The sequence below is a fragment of the Eschrichtius robustus genome, chromosome 2 (assembly GCF_028021215.1).
Source record: "Eschrichtius robustus isolate mEscRob2 chromosome 2, mEscRob2.pri, whole genome shotgun sequence".
Taxonomy (NCBI): Eukaryota; Metazoa; Chordata; class Mammalia; order Artiodactyla; family Eschrichtiidae; genus Eschrichtius; species Eschrichtius robustus.
Window position 1 is genome coordinate 151,108,964 of NC_090825.1, and position 22,904 is coordinate 151,131,867.

The following is a 22,904-nucleotide window of genomic DNA, read 5'->3' on the forward strand; positions in this document are numbered from 1 at the left end:
AGGCTGAGAAATTTGTCACGTCACTACATCACGATTAACAAGTCAGTGAACAAGATTTTGAATCCAAGTAATTCTTTTGTGAAAACAAACCCCCCCCCAAAAACAAAGAAACTATGTTCTTTCCATGCTCCAAAATATATTTTGGTCAAGTGACTTAAGAAGCTCTCCCTTAAGCTTGTCTAAAGCAGAAAATAAGACAACAGTGCTTTACTGGAAATTATCAAAAGGCAGGATCAAGCAGGAATAATGAAAGGGAGCCTGAGGTTTCGGGTGATGAACCCACTGGCTAAATAGGCCCCTGGAAACAGACCCACTTTTTTTTTTTTTAATTAATTTGTATATTTGTTTATTGACTGTTTTCCTCCAATAGAATGTAATCTTTTTTTTTTTTTAACATCTTTATTGGAGTATAATTGCTTTACAATGGTGTTAGTTTCTGCTTTATAACAAAGTGAATCAGCTATACATATACATATATCCCCATATCTCCTCCCTCTTGCTAGCTCATGATTTAGGAGCCACGCACAGGAGAATTCAGGCTGCATTAATATAAAAATATGACTTGCAGCCCTGGAGCTGTGGCTTCAGAGGAAATGATGACTTAATGCTTGTGATCTGTAAGAATGTTGGTGTTTTGGGTCAAATAACCTATGCATTTTCTCAAGGGAGGTAGGTTTGGGGAAAAAAGGCAATAATTAAACTGAACATACCAACAAGGAAAAAATAATTTAACTGTTATGATGACTCACTTCGTTGGCAGCTTCAGGTAATGAGGTGCTCTGGATGAATTTTCCTGAGAGCAGAAACATATCCCTTTAAATGATTAAGCATGTTATCTTCATCAATCTTTGAAGAAAATATTTCCAAGGTACATTTTATATTCTCTTTTTTTTTTTTTTTTTTAATTTATTTATTTATTTATTGGAGGCGTTGGGTTTTCGTTGAGGTGCACGGGCTTCTCATTGCAGTGGCTTCTCTTGTTGCGGAGCGTGGGCTCTAGGTGCGCGGGCTTCAGTAGTTGTGGCACACAGGCTCAGTAGTTGTGGCTCACAGGCTCTAGAGTGCAGGCTCAGTAGTTGTGGCGCATGGGCTTAGTTGCTCTGCGGTATGTGGGATCTTCCCAGACCAGGGCTCGAACCCGAGTCCCCTGCATTGGCAGGCGGATTCTTAACCACTGCGCCACCAGGGAAGTCCCTATATTCTCTTTTGTCAGTAGTATTCTTGACAATTTTTAGGACTAGAGACATAGTTTTGTTTTGTTTTTTAAAGAGTTTAAAGAACTATTTGATCTTTGAAAAATCATGTTACATCGTTGGTCCCCAGTGTTTTCATCTACAGTATGTGAACTTTGGGTTAGATGATCATCAAGGTTCCTTCCATCGCTAATATTCTCTAAGTAAAGGGCTCTTGTGCACAATAAAATTTAAAACATAAGAATCATCGAGGGGGCTTGTTAAAAATGCAGATTCTTAGGTATCATTGTTGGAGGTTCTGATTCAGTTGGTTTGAGTGAGGCAAGAGAACCTGTATCATAAATGGGTGCATACCCATGGCTATTTTGATGACCTCATTTTGAGAAACTGATTCTCTTTCCAGCCTCAGATAACAGATGTCATAACCATTTTTGGCCACCAGGGTACCGCTGCTGCCCTGCCCTCAGTGGTGTGAAGTTGTAAGGGGCTGACCAGACCCAGAGGCCTGTGCTTTGAGAGTTTGCTTCTGATCCCATCCTCAGTATTAACTGTCACTTAGTTAATGTAGCTGCTGAGGAAAACCAGATAATCGAGCTTAAAATTAGGTGCCCTGCATTTGTACCTATGAGTCATTAAGTTTTCATCTCAGGCTGGGTAGGGGCGAGGGGAGGACTTCCATTTTCTCCTGTAGTCTAAAGTGCATAAATGAGCCACGGCTATCTTAGACCCTGTTTGGAGGTCTCTTACTCTGTGTTCGTGTTCTTTGTCATCCTAAGAGTCAAGTTTCTGGAAGGGCGACATCAGGATAAGTGGCAGATTTCTGTGTAAATATGTTAACATTTCGTAGTGAGGTTTGGGGTCAGGGCTGTCCCTGACTTCTCTTTTAAATTTCTTTATTTTTTAAACAGTTTTATTGATGTATAATTCACATGCCATACAATTGACTCTTTTGAAGTATATGCAATTCAGTGGTTTTTAGTAAAATCTGTGAATTTATAGAGTTGTATGCACCTATCATGTAATCTAATTTTTGAACATTTCCATCACCCTCCAAAAGAAACCTTGTGCCTATTTGGAATCACTCTCATTCCCACCCCCAGACCCATTCAACCGATAATTTACTTCTTACCTCTATAGATTTGCCTTTTGTAGACATTTCATATAAATGGGATCATACCGTATGTGGTCTCTTGTGTCTAGCTTCTTTTATCTAGCGTAATGTTTTTGAGGTTATGCAGTAGCATGTATCATATTGCCAAAGAATATTCTATAGTATGGATATACTACATTTTATTTATCCATCCACCAATTAATGGACATTTGGTTTGATTCCACGTGTTCGCCGCTCTGGCTGATGTGTGCATGTAGTTTTAATTTCACTTGGGTGGTTACCTAGGGGTAATTACCTGGGTCATATGATGAATCAGTGTTTCAAAGTAGCAGTTTCGAATTTGACAATTCCACCAGCAATGCATGAGGGTTCCAGTTTCTCCATATCCTTGCCAACACTTGTTATTATTGGATACAAGTCCTTTATTGGATATATGATTTTCAAATATTTTTTCCTAGTTCATGGCACGTCTTTACTTTTTTAATGGTGTCTTTTGAAATGCATTATTTTTTATCTGAATGAAGCCCAGCTTATTTTTTTCTTTTATCAATATACTTTTTGGTGTCATAGCTAAGAAATCTTCGCCTGACCCAACATCAGTGTCTTGATGCTTACCTAAAATCTTGTAGGCTTTGTTCAATAGGAAGTGACCAGTGACACCTACTATTTAGTGCCTTGTTTAAACAGATGAAAGATGAATATGCACGTTGTGGTCTGAACCTACTCTAATGAAAGCTTGCCGACAGTTTTCCTAAGGTCGTGAAGGTGCCGCAGCCAGACTGGACTCCTCCATCACCATGCCATGGCCTTCTGAGCATCTCTTCCTCATCTTAGTGCCTGCCAGCAGCAGAGGAAGGAGAACATAGGTCTTTCATGTACCTTTTTGTACTATGAGGTAGCACTGTGCCCTCCTTACTTTTTCAGAGCCTTAGGTAGAGGACCCTACCCTGAGGTGCCACAGCTGGAGGAACACAGCCCTTCTCTTTTTATAGGTTTTAGAGTGAGATATCGGGACAGTAGCTCACTCTCAGGCAACAAAAAACCAAACAAAAAACCACCCACTACCTTAGGGTTTTGTCCTAAGAATATGCTGGTTGCAGCCTCTGTAGGTAGACACCAGGCGTCCCTGAGAGCTTCTGATAGACTTGATACTTCTCCCCAATCCTGTTGTGTCTCTCCTGCTTTCCTAAAATACTAAGTGGTTTGTGTCCACTTTCAGTTCTGGATTTTTCCCACTGCGTTTAGACTGGGAGAAACGTTATCAAATCCCAGCGTCATGAATGCCTGATTATCACTTGTAACTTTTGTCTCTTGAGCCTAGAAGGCATCTCTTGTGTATAAATGACACTGGACGTTAATATGCACCCTAAATTTGAATACAGTGCACATCTAGTAACAGCTTGTATAAAACGTGTTACTCCCCGAAGTAGTCCTAACACCTTATAATTGAAAAAGTGAGTTATAATTGACCAAATGCTTTCACAAATATGATCCCTTTTGATCCTCACATCTCTGTGGGGAATTACTGCTCCTTTTTTTAAAAAATAAATTAATTTTATATTTATTTATTTTTGGCTGCGTTGGGTCGTTGCTGCGCGTGGGCTTTCTCTAGTTGAGGCGGGTGGGGGCTACTCTTCTTGCGGTGCGCGGGCTTCTCATTGCGCTGGCTTCTCTTGTTGCGGAGCACGGGCTCCAGGCGCGCGGGCTTCCGTAGTTGTGGCTCACAGGCTCAGTAGTTGTGGCGCATGGGCTCAGTGGCTCCACGGCATGTGGGATCTTCCCGGACCAGGGCTCGAACCCGTGTCTCCTGCATTGGCAGGCGATTCCTAACCACTGTGCCACCAGGGAAGTCCCTACTGCTCCTTTTCTACGTATGAAGAAAATGTCTGGACTTCCCTGGTGGTATAGTGGTTAGGAATCGCCTGCCAATGCAGGAGACACGGGTTCGAGCCCTGGTCCGGGAAGATCCCACATGCCGCGGAGCCACTGAGCCCATGCGCCACAACTACTGAGCCTGCGCTCTAGAGCCCGCGAGCCACAACTACTGAGCCCACGTGCCTAGAGCCTGTGCTCTGCAACAAGAGAAGCCACTGCAATGAGAAGCCCGTGCACCGCAACGAGGAGTAGCCCCCGCCCGCCGCAACTAGAGAAAGCCCACGTGCAGCAACGATGACCCAACGCAGCCAAAAATAAAATATAAACAAAGAAACAAAAAAAGACTTGTCAGAAGTCATTTATCCCCAAATATAGGATTTCTAACACCAAATTTGATGCCTTTCATGTAGCATCATGCTTCCTCTCCAAAGTAATAAAACTGAATTTTGGTAATTTTAAGAATATTAGACATGCCATGTTATATTAGACCTATGGTTAATCTATAAGCAGTCATTTACATTTTGAATGAGATCTGTAGACAGCGATATATATTCACTTTTTAGGACTTATTTCCTTCTCAAGCTTCTATTTCTTGCTACAAAGTAAAACGTTTTGTGTCCTGTTAAAGGAGTTCTAGGCATTGTCAGTGGGTAAGGTTTGTGGTGGTAGCCAGAGTACAGAGATCCTGAACGTGGGGACATCCTTTTGCCATTAAATTTATACTGTGCCCGAAGCTGGGTTGAATAGTTTTAGGCTGTTTGAGGTCCCAGGAAGACTCTTTGCCCACCCAGGGAGCAAAAGGCCCAGGAAAACTTCCATGTGATTTTAGCTTGACCCCATTTACTGGATGATTCATCCCTCCTTTCCTTAATTCCACGCCAGCTTTCTTCACCTAGGTTTTCTCCTTTTCCCGAGACCATTCTTATCGTGATCTCTTGTTTCACCACCTGTGGCTTAGGACCATATTTCTCCAAGTGTGGGCCCTTGAGCAGAATCATCAGTTTGTTAGAAATAGAAATTCGGAACCCACAAAATCTGCTTAGTCAGAAACTCGAGGGGATGGGGCCCAGCAGTCTGTCTTTGACACGCCTTCCAGGTGATTCTGATGCATGCTCAAGTTTGAGAACCATTGGTGCAGTAGTTAATTTTTTTTTTTTTTTTTAGCATTCCTTTAACCTTTCAAAGTGATTTATGAATTTCATCTGACTTACCACCCTTTAGGACAGCATTTTTCTCGCAGTGCTTTGTTTTTGGCCAAAATAAAGGGTTCCGTGGTCAGCTGGCATGGGAAAGACTGCATTCTTATGCATACTTACTCTGTGCCCCCCATACCCTACCCCCAAAGTAGGTAAGGATTCTGGGGTCAGTTGCCAGGTTTCAAATTTTAGCTCTATCATTTAGTAGCTACTGTTACTGCCACCTACTTACCTTAGTGATCTTTGGGGAAGTTACTTTCCTCTCTGAGCCTTTACTGTCTAGCTTGTAAACTCATGGAATAAAATGGCAATTACTTCTGTAGGAAGTTGTGAAGACTAAACAAAGTAATGCACATACAGTGACTCAGGTGGTGTTTGGCACGTGGAGAGCTTCCTTGAATGTCGTGGATCATACTGGCTATGACCCTTGTCATTGCCAGGACTGTACTAAATAAATAAATAACTCTCCATCGGTTATCTCTGGCGCTTGGCATTTCACTGCTCATTTCTAAACCTGAACATTTGCCGTGTGCTCCATTTTTCAATATTATGCAAATGAGACTAGTTTTCACTAATATCCCGAGAGAAACTATATTTGAAATTTTGCTTATTTCTTCCTTTTGTTTTCTGCCACCAAGCCACTTTCCTATCTGGGGCAGAATATTTCTTTTGATAGTGATTTAATATTTTAAGCCTTTGTTGAAGAATGTTGTCTAAGATGTGTCGAAAGTCTAAATAAACATTATTTCCTGCCTCAGTTTATCTACCACTTCAAAAAATTTCAGGTGTTTTATATCTATTTCTCTTTATAGATACAGAATCTACCTATAGATATAGAATTAATACAGATATCTATAGATTCTATCACTTTACGGTGTTTCTTCTATTAGGTTATTTTTACTTCAGTGTCTGAGTCTATTCTTAATTAAAAATTCCATCAACCTACCCTATACTTCCAACAAATCCACAATGAATCTTATTTTATTGGGTCTTCTCCGGAGCCTTTGTAGGAGCCAAATTTGGGGCTATTTGGATGATTCTATCTAACTTTGCCTACAAATTCATAGTCGTCCTCAAGAGCATCCAGAGCTCTGGTTGGATACCATTCCATCCTGGTGATTTATTTCACTTTTGTCAGTTAGGACGAGTACAACCCTTGCATTTTTCTTTCTTTACTTTAGCATAGTTGGACTGCTTCATAACAACATTTGTATCCAAATATCCTCTTCAGTAAAATATATCAGAATTTTGATTTATTCTCTTTTCTATCTTTTATTCATCCATGTACTCATGTTTGTAAGTCCAACTGATTCTTGGCTGGCTTTCTACCAATAATAAAAGAAAAAAACAACAACCAGAAAGTCCTTAAATTTTTTTTTTTTTTTAGCATTCCTTTAACTCTACAAAGCGATTTATGAATTTCATCTGTCTTACCATCCTTTAGGACAACATTTTTCTCACAGACTTTTGTTTTTGGCCAAAATAAAGGGTTCCGTGGTGAGCTGGCATGGGAAAGACTACATTCTTATGCGTACTTACTCGTGCCCCCCATACCCTACCCCCAAAGTAGGTTAGTGATTCATAATTCACAGTGGCATTTTGAAAGATTCTGAGATGTACTGCATAAAGAATCTAATAGATTAACTTTGACCTATTCACCCCCCCCCCCCCCCCCCACATAAACACCTATCATCATCCCATGAGCTAATGTTGGATAGGACACCTCTGTGACCTTTTGGTTTAGGAGTTTCCTTATTCTCTTTTGGTCAGTCTTTGTGTGTTTAGATGTACTTCTCTTTTTGTCTTTGCTTATTTATTTCATTGCTAGTTAGACTTGCTGGGTCTTTTTTCCTTTTGCATTCTCAATATTAATTTGAAAATTTTGTACTTGAACTTTCTGTAACACATCTTTGAAACGATTCCTTTCCTCTTTCTGTCATCTGGTCTCTGAGTGATTGTCTTTTTGTTTTCATGTTTCTTTAGAGTGTTAGTCCTGGATTGGGTCAGATAACTTATGGGGAGTACTTACAATGAGTTTTAGGTCTTGTACTTGTGAATATTTCTTTTTTCCATTTATGCTTTTCCCATACTTATTTTTTTGATAGGCTTCTGTGACCCAAGTTGAAATTTTATAATAATTTACTTTGAACAACAGAGTAATTTTTGTTATCTTTCTGTATTCTATATTGCAATGGTTATTTTCATACTTTTAATAAGAATGCTACTTTGGTACTACTGGTGGTTATAATGGTTTCAGCGGTTTTTTTAATTTACTTAATAGTTGATGTAAGATTTTTAAGCTTCATTGCTTGTGATAGGGAATTAGCAACTAAAATAGTATGTTAACATTTATCTTTTCCAGTGAACCTACTCAGAAATTCACTTTTCCTTCACAGAATTTGTAACAGAACTTCATATTGCCTTGCAGTGCTTACTGCATACAAGCTATGCTCTTGTTTCTGCTTGCAGGCTCTTGCCAGATGTCATTTTGTCAATGACACCCATTCCTACCACTGCATTTGAAGTTGCAGACCTCCTTCCCCACACTACCTGTTCCCCTCTCTACTTCATTTTTGTCTTTTGTGTTGATCAATATGTAACAAACTATGCATTTTATTTATTCATTGTGTTTGTTCTCCTTTAATACAAGGTGAACTCCCTGAGGGCAAGTGTTTTCATCTGTTTGGTCACTGCTTTACCTCTACTGTCTAGAACAGTGTGACACATTATGGATGCAGAGTAAGTTTTTTATTGAAGTACAGTTGATTTACAATGTTAATTTCTGCTGTACAGCAAAGAGACTCAGTTCCATATATATGCATTCTTTCTCATACTTTTCCATTATGGTTTATCACAGGATATTGAGTTTAGTTCCCTGTGCTGTATAGTAGGACCTTGTTGTTTATCCATCCTATATATAATAGTTTGCGTCTGCTAACCCCAAACTCTCAATCCATCTGTCCCCCACTGAATTCTTGATTTAAAAAAAAATTTAATCTCAGGAGATGTAGAAAATGCATTCCATAACATTCAGTATCTATTCATGATACAAAATGAACAGACTATCATTAGAAGGTATAAATATTCAGCAGATGTGATATTTAATGGTGAAACATTGAAAACATTCTTTTTTAATATTGGAAACAAGATAAGACGCCTTTCACCAACAAGATAAGATAATCCTTCTTTGCAGCATTATATAGGAAGTCTTACACAGGAAGAAAAAGAAGAATTCTTAGCATTGGAGAAGAAGAAACTGCTATCACTAGTCATTGAGGATATCTTGTCCCTGTAGAAAAACCAAAAGAATCTACAGATGAAGTATTCGAATGAATAAAAGTGGTTAGCAAGTATACTGCAAACAAAATCAATATACAAAATCAATTGCATTTCTGTACTCTGCTACAACTATTTAGAAAAGGCAATGAGATACCATTTATAATATTATCACAATTATAAAGTACCTAGGAATAACTCTAGCAAGAATAGGCAACAACTATATGGAGAAAATTATAGAACAAAGACACTTAAGAAAAACTAAAGGAATGGAGAAATAAATCTTATTTCAATAGAAAATTTCAATCTACAGAAGATGTGATTCTCCCCAAATTGTTTTAGAGGTTTTATGAAACTAAAATGAATTTCCTTCACCTCCCTCCCCCACATAGAACATGCGAGCTGATTCTTAACAGCAAATGGAAGAGTGAATTGGGGATTTTTGACCTACTAGATATTAAGACTCGCTATTATAAAACTCTACCAATTAAGACAGCATGGTACTGAGCAGAAATAAAAATAGATGATTGGAAGAGATTAGAGAAGCCAGGCGCACAGCCGTACATTTATGGTAAAGAGGAATATATAAATATATATGTATATGTTTTGGGGTCAACCTTTAAGTTCTCTTAGCAAATTATAGTTATACATTGCAGTGTTATCAACTAGTCACCATGCTATACATTAGAACCTCAGAACTTATTCATCTTATAGCTTAAAGTTTGTAGACTTTATTTTTTTAGAGCAGTTTTATGTTCACAACAACATTGAGTGAAAGGTACAGGGATTTCCCATGTACCCCCTGTTCCCACATATGTATAGCCTCCACCATTATCAACTACTCAGCAGAGAAGTATATTTGTTACAATTGATGAATCTACATTTACACTTCATTAGCACCCAAAGTCCATAGTTTACATTAGGATTCACGCTTGGTGTTGTATGTTCTATGGGTTTTGACTAATGACATTATCCACCATTATGGTATCACTTAGTTGGAATCAGAGTATGTAGCCTTTCAGATTGGCTTCTTTCACTTAGTAATAAGCATTTAAAGTTCTTGCATATCTTTTCATGGGTTGATGGCTTATTTCTTTTTAGTGCTGAATAATATTCCATTATCTGGATGCACCAGTTTGTTTACCCATTCATCTACCGAAGGGCATCTTGGTGGCTTCCAAGTTTTGGCAATTATGAATAAAGCTGCTATGAAACATCTGTGTCCAGGTTTTTTATGTGGACATAATTTTTCAACTCCTTTGTGTAAATACCAAGGAGTCCGATTGCTGGATCGTATAGTAAGAGTATGTTTAGTTTTGTAAGACACTGCCAAACTCTCTTCCAGAATGGCTGTACTATTTTGCATTCCCACCAGCAATGAATGAGCGTTCCTATTACTTCACATTCTTGCAAGTATTCGGGGCTGTCAGTGTTTGGATTTTCATTTTTCTAATAGGTAGGAGCATTGTCTTTAATTGGCGGGGGGGGGGGTGAATAAAGGAAGTAACTCAGATATTCATTAATATCACTAGAATGATCTTGATTCAGCATGGTCAGTCCCTGAACTAGTGTCCTCCCGGACTGGGGAGTGCAGCGCGGGGCGGGGACTCGCAGAGAGGAGAACAGCGCATCAACCCCAGCGGGAGGCGCGCAGGTCTCGGGATGCGGAAGGCGGGCCGGCGCCGCGCTCCTCTCCGCCCCCGCGAGCGAGACGGTCACGTGCAGCGGAGGGGCTGACCTCGGCGGGCGGGCCTGGGAGGGGCGCCGCGCCGGTGGTTCAGGGTCGCCCGAGGCTAGGCGCGAGGCGGGCACTTGCGCAGCGCGGGGCGGAGTGCGAGCCGGGGCCGGAACCGCCGCGGGTGGGGAAGGGCGGGGAGGAGCCTGGGAGCGTGCCGGCCGCCGCAGGGGGAGGGGCGGGGCGGAGCCGCGGCGCGCGCGCCCGTCGGAGGGGGAGGGACAGAGCAGCCATTGGGCGCGCTCAGGGTGGCCGCTGCGAGCGTGGGGCGAGCGTGGACCGCGGCGCGGCGGTGGGACTCCTTCCCCGGCCCTTCTCCCCGCCCCAGGCGAGGGCACCGTGTGGCGGCGGCGGGGCCAGCGAGGCCGGAGGAGGCGGCTGTGCCCGGGCATGGTGGTCTGGGGCAACGCGGAAGGTGAGCGACCCCCGGGCCGGCGGTGGGGGTGGGGGTGGGGGCGGGGTGGGACTGGCCTCGCGTCGCCGGGTGGCGGCCCAAGCGCGGGCGGCCTGAGGCGGGGCGGGGGCGGCGCGCCGGCTCGGCCCCCGCGGCCCTTGGTCTCGCGGCCTGGGCGGCCCGCGAGAAAAAAAAAAAAGAAAAAAGAACTTAAAAATTGAGAGTTGCATATATAATAAAATGGCATGAAACTATACACAAGCATTGTCCCAAAACCAGTTTGCTGGTTTTGATACTGTAATATAGTTAGGTAAGATGTAACCATTGGAGGAAACTGGATGAAGCATACCTAGGACTTCTGTGTACTATTTTTGCAACTTCTTTTTTACCTCTGATTTTTTCAAAATGAAAAAAAAAGTCAACAATTTTAGTGCTGTTTTCTTGTAGATGAAATAGTGTCCCGCCATGAAAGCAATGAATTACTGATAAAAACCGAGGGCTACATCTCAAAAACATCATATTGAATAAAAAAGCAAATAGCATAAAAAGATATAGTATAAAGCTCAGAACATACAACCTAAACAATATGTTATTTAGAGATATAGCTATGAGAAAATTAACAAGAAAAGCAAGTGAATGATAAGACACAAACTTGAAGATAATGTTTATCTCAAAGGACTAATGGAGGGTATGTGAACAAGAAAAGGGATTCAGGGTCCTCAAAGGTGATTGTAATGTTCTTTTCCTTAAATTTTTATTAATCACTATTTTTTTATAAATTTATTTATTTATTTTTGGCTGTGTTGGGTCTTCGTTTCTGTGCGAGGGCTTTCTCCAGTTGTGGAGAGCGGGGGCCACTCTTCATCGCAGTGCGCTGGCCTCTCACTATCGCGGCCTCTCTTTTTGCGGAGCACAGGCTCCAGACGCGCAGGCTCAGTAGTTGTGGCTCACGGGCCCAGTTGCTCCGTGGCATGTGGGATCTTCCCAGACCAGGGCTCGAACCCGTGTCCCCTGCATTGGCAGGCGGATTCTCAACCACTGCACCACCAGGGAAGCCCCATTAATCACTATTTTATAACAACTCTTAAGTCTTAAAAATGTATAAACCTGATCTTTAGCATTTAATAATCACCTTTATTGAAAAGAGTAAAATTAAGTGAAAGGTGAATAAAATTCAGCAACATTAAACATGTTTGATAGAGCATATAATTATAAGAGCATCTAAGAGAAGATTGGGTTCTAGTTTAATTTCTGGTCTGACTAATTTGGGGTTAGTAGGTTTTGGTCAGTGGTTTTTGAAGGGCGGTCCCTGGGCCAGCAGCATTAGTACCACTTAGATATTTGTTAGAAACGTAAATTCTCAGACCTTACCCCAGACCTACGCTCTTGGGGAAGAGCCCGGCACTCTCTATTTTAACACAAACCCTCCAGGAGGTTCTGATGTGCACAGACTTCTGAGAGTCACCAGGAAGTTCAACTTTCTCACCCATAAAATTAGAAGCTAAAACTAGAACAGTGTTTCCCATAGTGTGGTAGATGTAGTACTGATCATGTGCAAGATGTTTTTAAGTGATAGACACATCACCATTTAAAATTTTATTTATTGTAATGTTTGTTAGACTAGTACAGATAGCTTACCAAACCCGTAAGTTCACTTATGTTGTGTCATACATTGCTAAGTTAAAAAGAAAAAAAAGGAAAGGAATCAACTTAATGTAAATATAAATAATAAGGCAAAATAGTAAGGTATGTATAGCAGAAAGTAACACAGCATTGTAAATCAACTATACTCCAATAAAAATTTAAAAAGTAAGGTGATATGAGAATATCACAAAATTCCTGGGGTTAGTTCTTAGATATTAAAGTTTCGGTAGTCCTGAAGAGGATCAATCTTGAAAATATTTTCCATTCTCAAATTCTGAGACTTCATGTGCTTGCTTTTCTTACAGATCTGCCTCCTTAATTTTGCTTTTTAAAATTCAAGCTAATACGTTAAAAATTTAGTCCACACAGCTTGTGTTGGGAGAGGAATGGCCTGTTACTGTGCTTTTGTATTGGGGGATACTTATCTGAGATTGAAAATTTAACCATAGTTAATGGAAAGTGTGGATAATGCACATGCGAATCATTAAAATTAAATATATTAAGGAGAAATCTGTTTTGAAAACATGATTTAATTTTAGAAGCACTTTCTTTCACTACGTGTAGTATTTATAGTGGAATAGGCAGATGGTTTTATGTAAGGAAATGAAATGAGGTTTGTGGACAGTAAGAAACATATTTTGGTAATTAGGGATTTAGGCTTTGAAAAGTCTATACAAGTTATAAACAGCTACAACATGACCGGCCCTGTTGTTAAAAAGTAAATTTATTTATTTATTTATTTTTGGCTGCGTTGGGTCTTTGTTGCTGTGCGTGGGCTTTCTCTAGTTGCGGCGAGCGGGGACTACTCTTCATTGCGGTGCGTGGGCTCTAGGCGCGCGGGCTTCAGTAGTTGTGGCACTTGGGCTCAGTAGTTGTGGCTCGTGGGCTTAGTTGCTCCGCAGCATGTGAGATCTTCCTGGACCAGGGCTCGAACCCGTGTCCCCTGCATTGGCAAGTGGATTCTATACCACTGCACCACCAGGAAAGCCCATGACTGGCCTTTTTAACTGGCATTTTAAATAGCTTTTTTGAGATGTAGTTCACATACAGTTCACCCACTTAAAGTGTACAATTCAGAGGTTGTGTATAGCCAGAGAGTTGTGCAGCCATCACGGTGCACAATTCTAGAACATTTCATTACCCCAGAAAGCACCCCTATATCCATTAGCAATTATTCTCCATTCCCTCTACACTCTCAACCCTAGGCAACCACTTATCTACATCTTATTTCTATGGATTTGCCTATTCTGGGCATTTCATATAAATAGAATTTATATTTCATATAAACATAATGATGTGTAGCCTCTTGTGACTGGCTTCCTTAATATAATATTTTCAAGGTTCATCCGTATTGTAGCATGTATCAGTACTTTATTCCTTCTTATTGCTGAATAATATTCTGTTCTATTGATATTATATGTCACTTGATGGACATTTGGGTTGTTTGCACTTCTTGTCTTTTATGAATAATGTTGCATGTATGAACATTCATGTTCAAGGGTTTGTGTGAAAGTATGTTTTAATTTCTGTTTTATACCTCGGAGTGGGATTTCTGGGTCAGATGATGACTGTGTTTAACATTGTAAGGAACTGACTGGATCTAAAATGCATTCTCATTTAAAGCAAAATTACAAGTTTGCTGAAAACTTAAATACATTTCTGTTCTAATTTATAATAAGGTACCAATTTTGTTTGTCAATGGTTTTATTACAGACTATCTCTCTAAAATGATATTTGGCAAAAATCATCATTAAAATACATGTTTTTGAAAACAGTAGCTTACAAACGGCTGTTCTACATCACAGTTTATCATCATTTATCAAAATTGTCAGACATCTTCTGTGACATGGTTCTTTGCATATTTTATCGCTGCCTGTGTCATTTAGCATTTAGGGGAAAAAAATGTCATGGAAGCTGCTTCCTGAGCTGATGATTGAATTCAGATTGTTTTGGTTGACTTTTACAAATAAATTACATGTTAAGAAACTGATGGTAGTTTTTTTTCTAAAATTCTCGTTTCAGCAATAATAAAAAACATACTTCTAAAATAAAAACATAACATTTTGTAGTCTAGCTGCATCTGACCCTTGATATTTTGCTGTGTTGCCCTATTAATATTTTGAAGTTATAAGGAGAGATACTATTTTGTGTAATGAGAATTTATGTTCAGTAAATTGTTAATATTTGACTTTGTCTTACTTTCTTCTAATGCTTTCCTAAAGGCTTATGTACTAAATTAGCTACCTTTGGATTTCTTTTTAGGAAAGGTGTTCCAGATATTTCTTTTTCATACCTACTTGTGAAATGAGGTTTTTAGCACCTCCTTGTTATGAAGGAATACTTCTGAAAAAAATAAGATAAACAACTAAATGCAGTGAATAACTGAAGTAATAGAGAAGTGGTAGTATAGAAAAAAGATGCTCCTCAGGGAAGAGAAAGAAAAAATACCAGTTGGACTTGAATGGATAAGATTTATTTAAAGCCTTTCATTGCTGCATGGAGGATAAACAAAAAGAGTAGTAAGGCAGCATGAGGCATTCAGTGTCCTTGTAAAGAAGACAAGAAATATCCTTAATCTCTGAATCTATAACTATATGATTCTACACATAGATCAGCTAAAATCATCCTTTGTTTTACTTCTAGTAGGGATAAGCTGTTGTATGCACAATATTGTAATGGATGTTTGTAGTGAAGACTTGAAGCATTTGGATCATTTGGGAAGTAGACTCAGACAGGGTTTAGTGTGTAGAATACTTGTAAGCATGTGCCCTTGGGAACAACATAGTGGGAGGGAGGCAGAGGCGTCAGGATTGGGCAGAAGCTTACGTCAAAGTGTCTCCTTGGCCAGCCTTCCAAGAGAGGTTTGTTGATAGCTTGGATGTGGGGTATGACAGAAAGAGGTGTCAGGATGATTTCAAGGATTTCAGCCTCACTAACTAGAAGGACGAAGTTGTCATCAAGTTCATCCTTTGAAAGGAGGTTTGGTGGAGAAGATCTGGAGTTAGTTGGGCCTGTTAAACGTTCGAGATCTGTAAAACATCTATTGGCAGAGGATGAGATGAGTTGGTGAGTCCATATGTGAAACTGGAGCCCAGGAAAGAGGTCTGCAGTATATATAAATATGGGGGTGGTCAGCATAGGATAGATGCTAATTAGACCAGGAGACTAGCTGAGACCACCAAGTGAGCATGTGTAGACTGACTTGAGGATGAGACAGGGCTGAGTCCTGGAACACTTCAGCGCTTAGAAATTGGGGCAAATAGGGGAAACCAGCGGAGGAGACTGGGATGGAGCCCCAGGACCCAGCACACTGCTTAACAGCAGTGGGTAGTAGATGTTTATTTAGTGGATAAATGTCCAAAGGGGAGGGAAAATAACATGGGACAGTGATGAATTTTATTTCTCCAGGTAGAATAACTTAAAAGGTGAAAAATAGGATCAACTGTTATCTATCTCATCGGTGAATGGGTGGGGAGTGAGTCATGGAAATTAGAATAAAAATAGATGTGTTCTTTTCTATAAAAATAGATGTGTATACATATAAAATAGGAACCGTTCCTTTTAATAAACTGAAGTATTTTTAATGCAGTTACTTTCTTTTAATCTTTATGGTACCTATTGTGCTTGTGTGGCTAATTCTTCGAGAAACTGTATAAAAATGTCCCCTGTGTATAGAGATGAATCCAGTTCTTCAGATTGATTATTTCTATTGTTTGTGAATATGCTTTAAAGTAGCACATTAAGTAGTTGAAACTCATTTGAGAAATTATCCTGTATTTGTATCTCTCTTCTTTGTACTAAATGACAGAAGAATTTCATTTATATATTTGCTACCATATATTTGATAATTTACAGTAGAATTTTCAGTGTTCTTCATGGTTAAAATTGGTACTAAAGGTGATTTGGAAATTGTGTTGAGCATGTATCTTGCTAAACTATAGAAGACAGACATTTTCTTCAAGGATTTTATATTCTAGGTGAAAAAGTTAAAACATTTATGGAAAGGTACATAAACAATTTTCTTGGGAAAATATACAGTTATGTCATTGAAACTCTGAGTCCTGTCTTACACTGAGCGGGACATTTATTAAAGAATAGACTGAAAGCAGAAATATCTGTAAGCTTGAATTTTGACAGAATGAAAGAAGAATACAAAAATCAAGCTCACAAACTCAGCTGCCTTGATGTGGATGAAGCTTCTGTGAACAGACAGCTACTGTCCTTGAATAATAGTTCACATATCTTTTGAAGTGAATTAAGCTTTGGTTGTATTGGACCTGACCTGTCGGTGAGAAGGAGATGGCTGAGTCCAGGGAGGCGTGTGAGCTTTCTCAAGACAGACTAGAGTCGCTGGTGACTGAGACAAGTAGTGAAACGTTATTTCAAGGGTTGAAATATGAATAGGAACCAGTGATTTAACAATGCTCATCTCTAACTTTAAGCCTTTTCTTGAGCCAGAAACCTTGGTTTTTTATGAGAGTTTGAGATTCCCTGAAGATACAACCTAGGTTGGACAGTTACCCGGATCTATTATACATTTAAGCTCAGGAAAGTTATGTGAACTGTGTTACTGCTTCTTGTTTTTGTGAATTTTTGGTCCAGGCTTTCAGAAAGACCTGAGCTGAACTCTAGGACAAAGCTTGTGGTGACCACCATTGCTGTTTCAAGCCACTGTCCTCTGTGTTTCTTTCTGTCATTCAGGAATTTTGTTGTCATAGCTCCTCTATTACTGACGTCTGTGTGTGTGTGTGTGTGTAGGGGGTGTCCTTCATTTGTAAATTCTGTAATCTTTGGACCTTGGATGGAGATGGTAAATACAGAAGTCTTAGAATAGAATTGGTCCCAAACTATTTTGAGAGAAAACACAAAGCATATTAAAACTTACATTTTCAATTAAAGCATAGGGAAACCATTCACAAAAAGGGTGCAGAAGTTGATGCTGTTGTTTATTGTGTTATATGCTGGTTATAGACCTTCATTTTACGGTTATTTCTCTGAAATGCAGTAAAAAAAACAAAACCAAAAAACAATGCCTAGCACCATAGCAGCCCGTATGAAATGAGGCATATGCTGTTTCTAAGACTCACAGCATGTTTTTCTGATACTGTGTTTGCCCATAAACATGTTGATGGTAGGTGCTGTCTGAGGCAGGGGCGGTTTTCCTATGGAAATCCTCTCTTGAACATACTGGTTTCTGATTCCCCTTGAGGAAGAATGAAGCTCCTTTTTGCTTCCTTAGCAAATTTGATACTTCAAGTATTAATAACATAGCCAGTGGTTGATACGTATCTTGATGACTTACAGGTCATCATGATGGCTGCTCTGTCATAAGTTACTGTGGTTTCAGAGTACGTTAGAACTCTACGCAGCGTTTTGAGGCGGGAGGGAGCTGAGGTGTAATGAAAGAGAAATTCCCTGCACAGCAGTGGTGATGCCTTAATGATAAAATCATCTTGCTCGGTCTCAAAATCACTGGGTCTGCCAGCAACAGCATTAGATGTGAAGTCTGACCTGGGCTTACAGTTTGATTTTGCCATTAAAAGCGTTATGACTTTGCCCTCAACACTTCTGCGAGTCTAGAGGAATGTTAATTACTAAATTAAAACAAATTTATGAGATCCTTTTGATGGAGTAGAGTGTAATATCTGCTGAGTGCCCCAATATACATTGAGCCCTTTAGAAGAGAAGACTTATGAGTGGTAAAGAGTAGGCTGCTTTTGGAGAAGGAAGCATGAGGTGAGATGGCAAATTTGGGAATACGTTTTCTAAGGAAGGCCTTGGAGGAGGCCATCATTCTGTAAACCTGAACTTGAGATACAGCAGTGTCAGTTTTGGGGATAGGAGGTCTCTGGGGCATTTATGATTGGGAGTGTGTGAAAATACTGATTCAGAGCCAGGAGACCCTGTGACATTGGCTGCATCTAACCGAGGTCTTTCTCATTTAGGGCCCCAGACTAGGGAAGCTACAGTTATCTTCTGAAAGATAGTAAAAAAGATGATCTTGCTGCTCTTAAAGTGAAAGAATCCAAATTTTGGTGAAGAAATGTTTTAGGGACAGGATTGCCCCCATGTTTTTAATATCACTCTTGACTGACTGTTTATTTCGCTTCTTATTTGGGGAAAAGTATATGGAAGTTTAGGTTGGGAAAACTACTTGGAAGAGTTTCTTTTTTTTTTTTTTTAAAGTCCTTCAATCAGTTATTTATTTATTTATTTGTTTGTTTGTTTGTTTGTTTGTTTATTTATTTATTTATTTATTTATTTATGGCTGTGTTGGGTCTTCGTTTCTGTGCGAGGGCTTTCTCTAGTTGCGGCAAGCGGGGGCCACTCCTCATCGCGGTGCGCGGGCCTTACACTATCGCGGCCTCTCTTGTTGCGGAGAACAGGCTCCAGACGCGCAGGCTCGGTAATTGTGGCTCACGGGCCCAGTTGCTCCATGGCATGTGGGATCTTCCCAGACCAGGGCTCGAACCCGCGTCCCCTGCATTAGCAGGCAGATTCTCAACCACTGCGCCACCAGGGAAGCCCGGAAGAGTTTCTTAAGGATAACCTCATTAAAAAAAAAAAGAAAAAAAAAAAAAAAGAATAACCTCATTAGATAGTTCGTGTGTAGATGTGAGAATAAAGTTTTCTTATAAACAAATGTTTTTTTTATGGTTCAAATATTTTATTTTCTTTAAAGATAGGAGTAGATTTTATAGTTTGAGACTCTTGCTATTATTTAAGCAATAACCAATAAATAAATGTGAGTAAGTAGCAATTATTTAGGAAGAATGGTATAATGATGAACTATTGGAAAATATAACAACTATAGATAGCATTGTGGAATTGGAAGGGCCTTATCACCTGATTTTATAGACAGTTTATCTCATTATTCAGCCTCCTCACTGTAAAATGGTAAAAATATTAGTTGATCCAGAGTTATTTTAAGGAGTAAAAGAGAATTTATTCATTCAACAATTATTTATTAAGTGCTTACTAGATGCTGAGGCACATGCAGGTTCAGAGGATGCGTCTGTGTATTAGAAAGAAGAAAATCCTGGCCTTCATGGATTTTACCGACTAAGAGGCAAGAGGCTTTACCCAGTGATGACAAACGAGATGAGGGCTTCCAGGGTGCTCCCTGCAATGGTGTTTTAGACTGAACACAGTGCCTGATAGTTGCGGTAGAAGAAGACTAGCACCAATGTGTCTTGGATGCAAAGTACACCCATTATCTCATTTAAATCTAACACCAGTTCTATAAACTAGGTCTAGTTTCCCCCCTTTTACAGCTGAGCAATGTTGTGTTCTTTTCGGTCTGTGATCAAATCATGGTTATTAAATAAATTAATGAGTAAACTTAGACCTAAAGTGTGGTCCAAGGTCTTCAGCCAGATAGTGGCAGAGCTGGCACTAGAACTGGTTTTGACTCAAGCTCAGGGCTCCTTTCATTGTACCGCATTGCCCCTCAGAGCGTGCATGGGCAAATAATCGTATGTACCATGGTAGATAGGAAGAGTGCACAGTTTCAGAGATCCCATACTTGCCAATATGAAAATCATTTCACACAGTACAAATAATAACAGTGAAATCAGGGCTGCTAGCATCCTCAGTTTTAATTCCCATCGCTAGTTATATTCAATTATCCAGTGAGATGGACTTTGAGCTGTGGATTTTAGTGTATTAAGTAATAGGATCCAACTCGAAGTTTTCTCTGGCAAGCTATTGGCTGTGAAGTAAATTCAAGGCTATTCATCCAAAATGTAAGGTGTCCTGAAGTAGATGTATATGTCATCTTGTCTAATGCGTGGGTTGTGTGAGAGATTTTTCTTTCCAAATTGAGTCATTGGAGACCATTGCTCCTATTACTGCCTTTGAAGTCCTGCAGCTGGTGAACCTTTGGTAGTTGAGATTTCTTTCTCAAAAAACAAAAACCAAAAACATGTATTATAAGTACTTGTAGTCTAGTTGTGTGTGGGTTACGTGTCTTAATTAGTAAAGTTCTAGTGAATGTCTTGGGATTTTATAAAAACTTCAGTAATAACTAAAAATGAACATTTCTGATCCTTTCTCGTGACCCCATAATCAAATCCAAGTCAGTTTCTACTCTCTGCCTGCTATCCTCCAACTCTGAACCATCTTGAAAATACTTGTTTTTTCTAAACATTGTTAGTTTAGGGAGTTACTTGGAGTGAGAGAGTCTCTTTCCTTTGGCTTCCTTTGGGTCAGCAAAGCAGAGGAGTTAGTTTTGGAGGGTTCTCCTTCTATGCATCATCAATTTCAGTCCTTGGCAACGTCTCTAGTCCCAAAGAAATGATGTGGGACTCCCCACGTCTTCCAGAATTTTTAGAAGGCATGTGATGTATTAACAGTACCTGTGTCTCTTCTGTAATTCATTTGGCCTCTGCAAAATGCCAAAGTGTATCTAATAGAGCAGTACAAGACGTGTGCCTATTTTCTTAAAAGTCAACCTTAATTTCGTGTCACTCCAGTCTGCCACTGGTCTACCCAATAATTAGGATTTTAAGGCTTATGAATAGTTAGGGGCGCTCCTAGTCCAGAAAGGAGATGCAACTGAAAATATGACATATATTGGCACTACCACTGCAGTGCTTTGGGTTTAAATATTCATCAGACAAAACTAAACTCTATGAAATGAATGCCAGGATAGACCAGTCTCATCCTGATTTCCTGTCTGGAGTCTATTGCTATAAAAGGTGTATATGTTTATAATTCCTGCCCCTAATATTCCCTTGCTTCTGTAGAGCAGTGTTGCTTTCCCAAGCACTTAAATATGTTTGATTTTACCCTTGCACCTGTCTTTTAAGGCAGACAAACTCAAGTTGACACACAGTTTTTCTCATGACAAGGACCAGTTGTGATTTATGGCCATTTACAGGATGTCAGTGATATGGAGAGGGTACATTTTGAGCGAAGAAGGCTATATATGTATATCCTTTCACTTGGCAATAAAGAACATGGTAAAAAACTGTTTTCTTCTCAGTGAAGAGCCCTTAGGCTAACTTCCTATAATGTTCACCTAATGTGTTACTATGTTCAAGTCACCTTAACAAATATTTCTTGAGTGCCTGCCTCCTGCAAGGTATTCCACTGGCTGAAGTGAAAGGTTCTGTGAGAAGCCTGATGTATAGAATTTGGAAGTAAAAAAATGCAGTGTTAGTGTGGGTCTTTACTGCTTTAGTTGAAAAGAAAGTGTTATGAGGTAACCTGTCTTTTCCTTTATGAATTTGGCTTGTTTAGCAAGAAACGTATTAACCAAAGATGAAAGGTAGATTCAGGAACATTTATTCACTTTTGAGTGTAAACTTTTATTTTCACCAGAAATTCCTAAACACCTTGATTATAATAAAGTACAACCCTGATTTTGGCTTTTAGGGCCAAGGATAAAAGATTTGTAGGCTTACTGAAGAGTAGATTCTGTGAAAGCACAGACTCCTGATAAACGCTGAGTGCCCTGTAGTCCTCTAGATCAGCGGTCCCTAACCTTTTTGGCACCAGGGACCAGTTTCGTGGAAGACAGTTTTTCCACGGACGGAGGGTTGGGGGTATGGTTCAGCTGGTAATGTGAGTGATGGGAAGCGGCAGATGAAGCTTCGCTGGCTCCCCGCCACTCACCTCTTGCTGTGCGGCCAGGTTCCTGGGGGGTTGGGGACCCCTGCTCTAAATAACTGTCCTAGAAGTGGAAGAGCCAGTCTTTTTGTTGGTGAGGACCCAGTGGCCTCCATCATTGTAACTACTGTGATATAACCTGTAGTGTGTGATTGATAAATAATTTAATACTGTTGACAGGGGTATTTGTTGCTTACTTTGTACATTTGCAAGCAGTTCTTTCTTCCTCATGATACTCCTTGCATTAATAGTTGAGCGAAATGACATGATGAGTCAATAAGACTGCTTTCCCTGTGACCAGAGTTGTCAGGACAAGTCAAGGTCTAATCAGACATTTTCATTTCATTAAGTTGGACTTTTGCCAGAGCCTTTTGGAAGCCAGCATAACACTTGTTCTTGCAGGTCATTGGCCCAGACACAGTCACATGATTACACCTGCATGCGACAATGTCTGGGAAATGCTGTTTTATAGTCTTGTTTCGGAATAAAAATCAGGCTTCTGACGTTAAGAAAAAGGCTACTGCTGAGCTACCCCAATTCTTTTCCCTACCTCCGATTTCTTCCTGGTACTTAGATGGAAGATCTGGCTGTATTCCTTTTCTTGAACTCTGTGTGGCATACTTGGGTACTTCATGTCCTAGTCTTTCAACCTGAGAGGAGGATCCTTCAAGTTTTTGCAGTTTGCAACTCCATGAGCTCAGTAGGAGTATCCTTGAAGCAAAATAAGAACAGGGTGTTGCATGCTCTTTTTTTTTTTTAATTTCAGATTTTAATGATCAATTTTAGTTATCTATGCAAAGTGATTCATGCAGATCATAAAATTCTTAGAGGAAAAGGAACCCTGGGACAGAAGACATGGGTCCACTGA

The 22,904-nt window shown here is 39.9% G+C and overlaps 1 protein-coding gene across 1 annotated transcript in view; it reads left to right on the forward strand.

The window, feature by feature from the left end:
• Positions 1-1,898: 1,898 nt before the first annotated feature.
• LOC137758964 (uncharacterized) overlaps positions 1,899-22,904 on the forward strand; it is a 45,556-nt gene continuing 24,550 nt past the window's right edge. Inside the window, exons 1-2 of the mRNA XM_068534910.1 lie at positions 1,899-2,017; positions 10,221-10,801. Coding sequence (XP_068391011.1) covers positions 1,899-2,017; positions 10,221-10,801 — 700 coding nt within the window. The remainder of the gene's footprint in view (positions 2,018-10,220; positions 10,802-22,904) is intronic.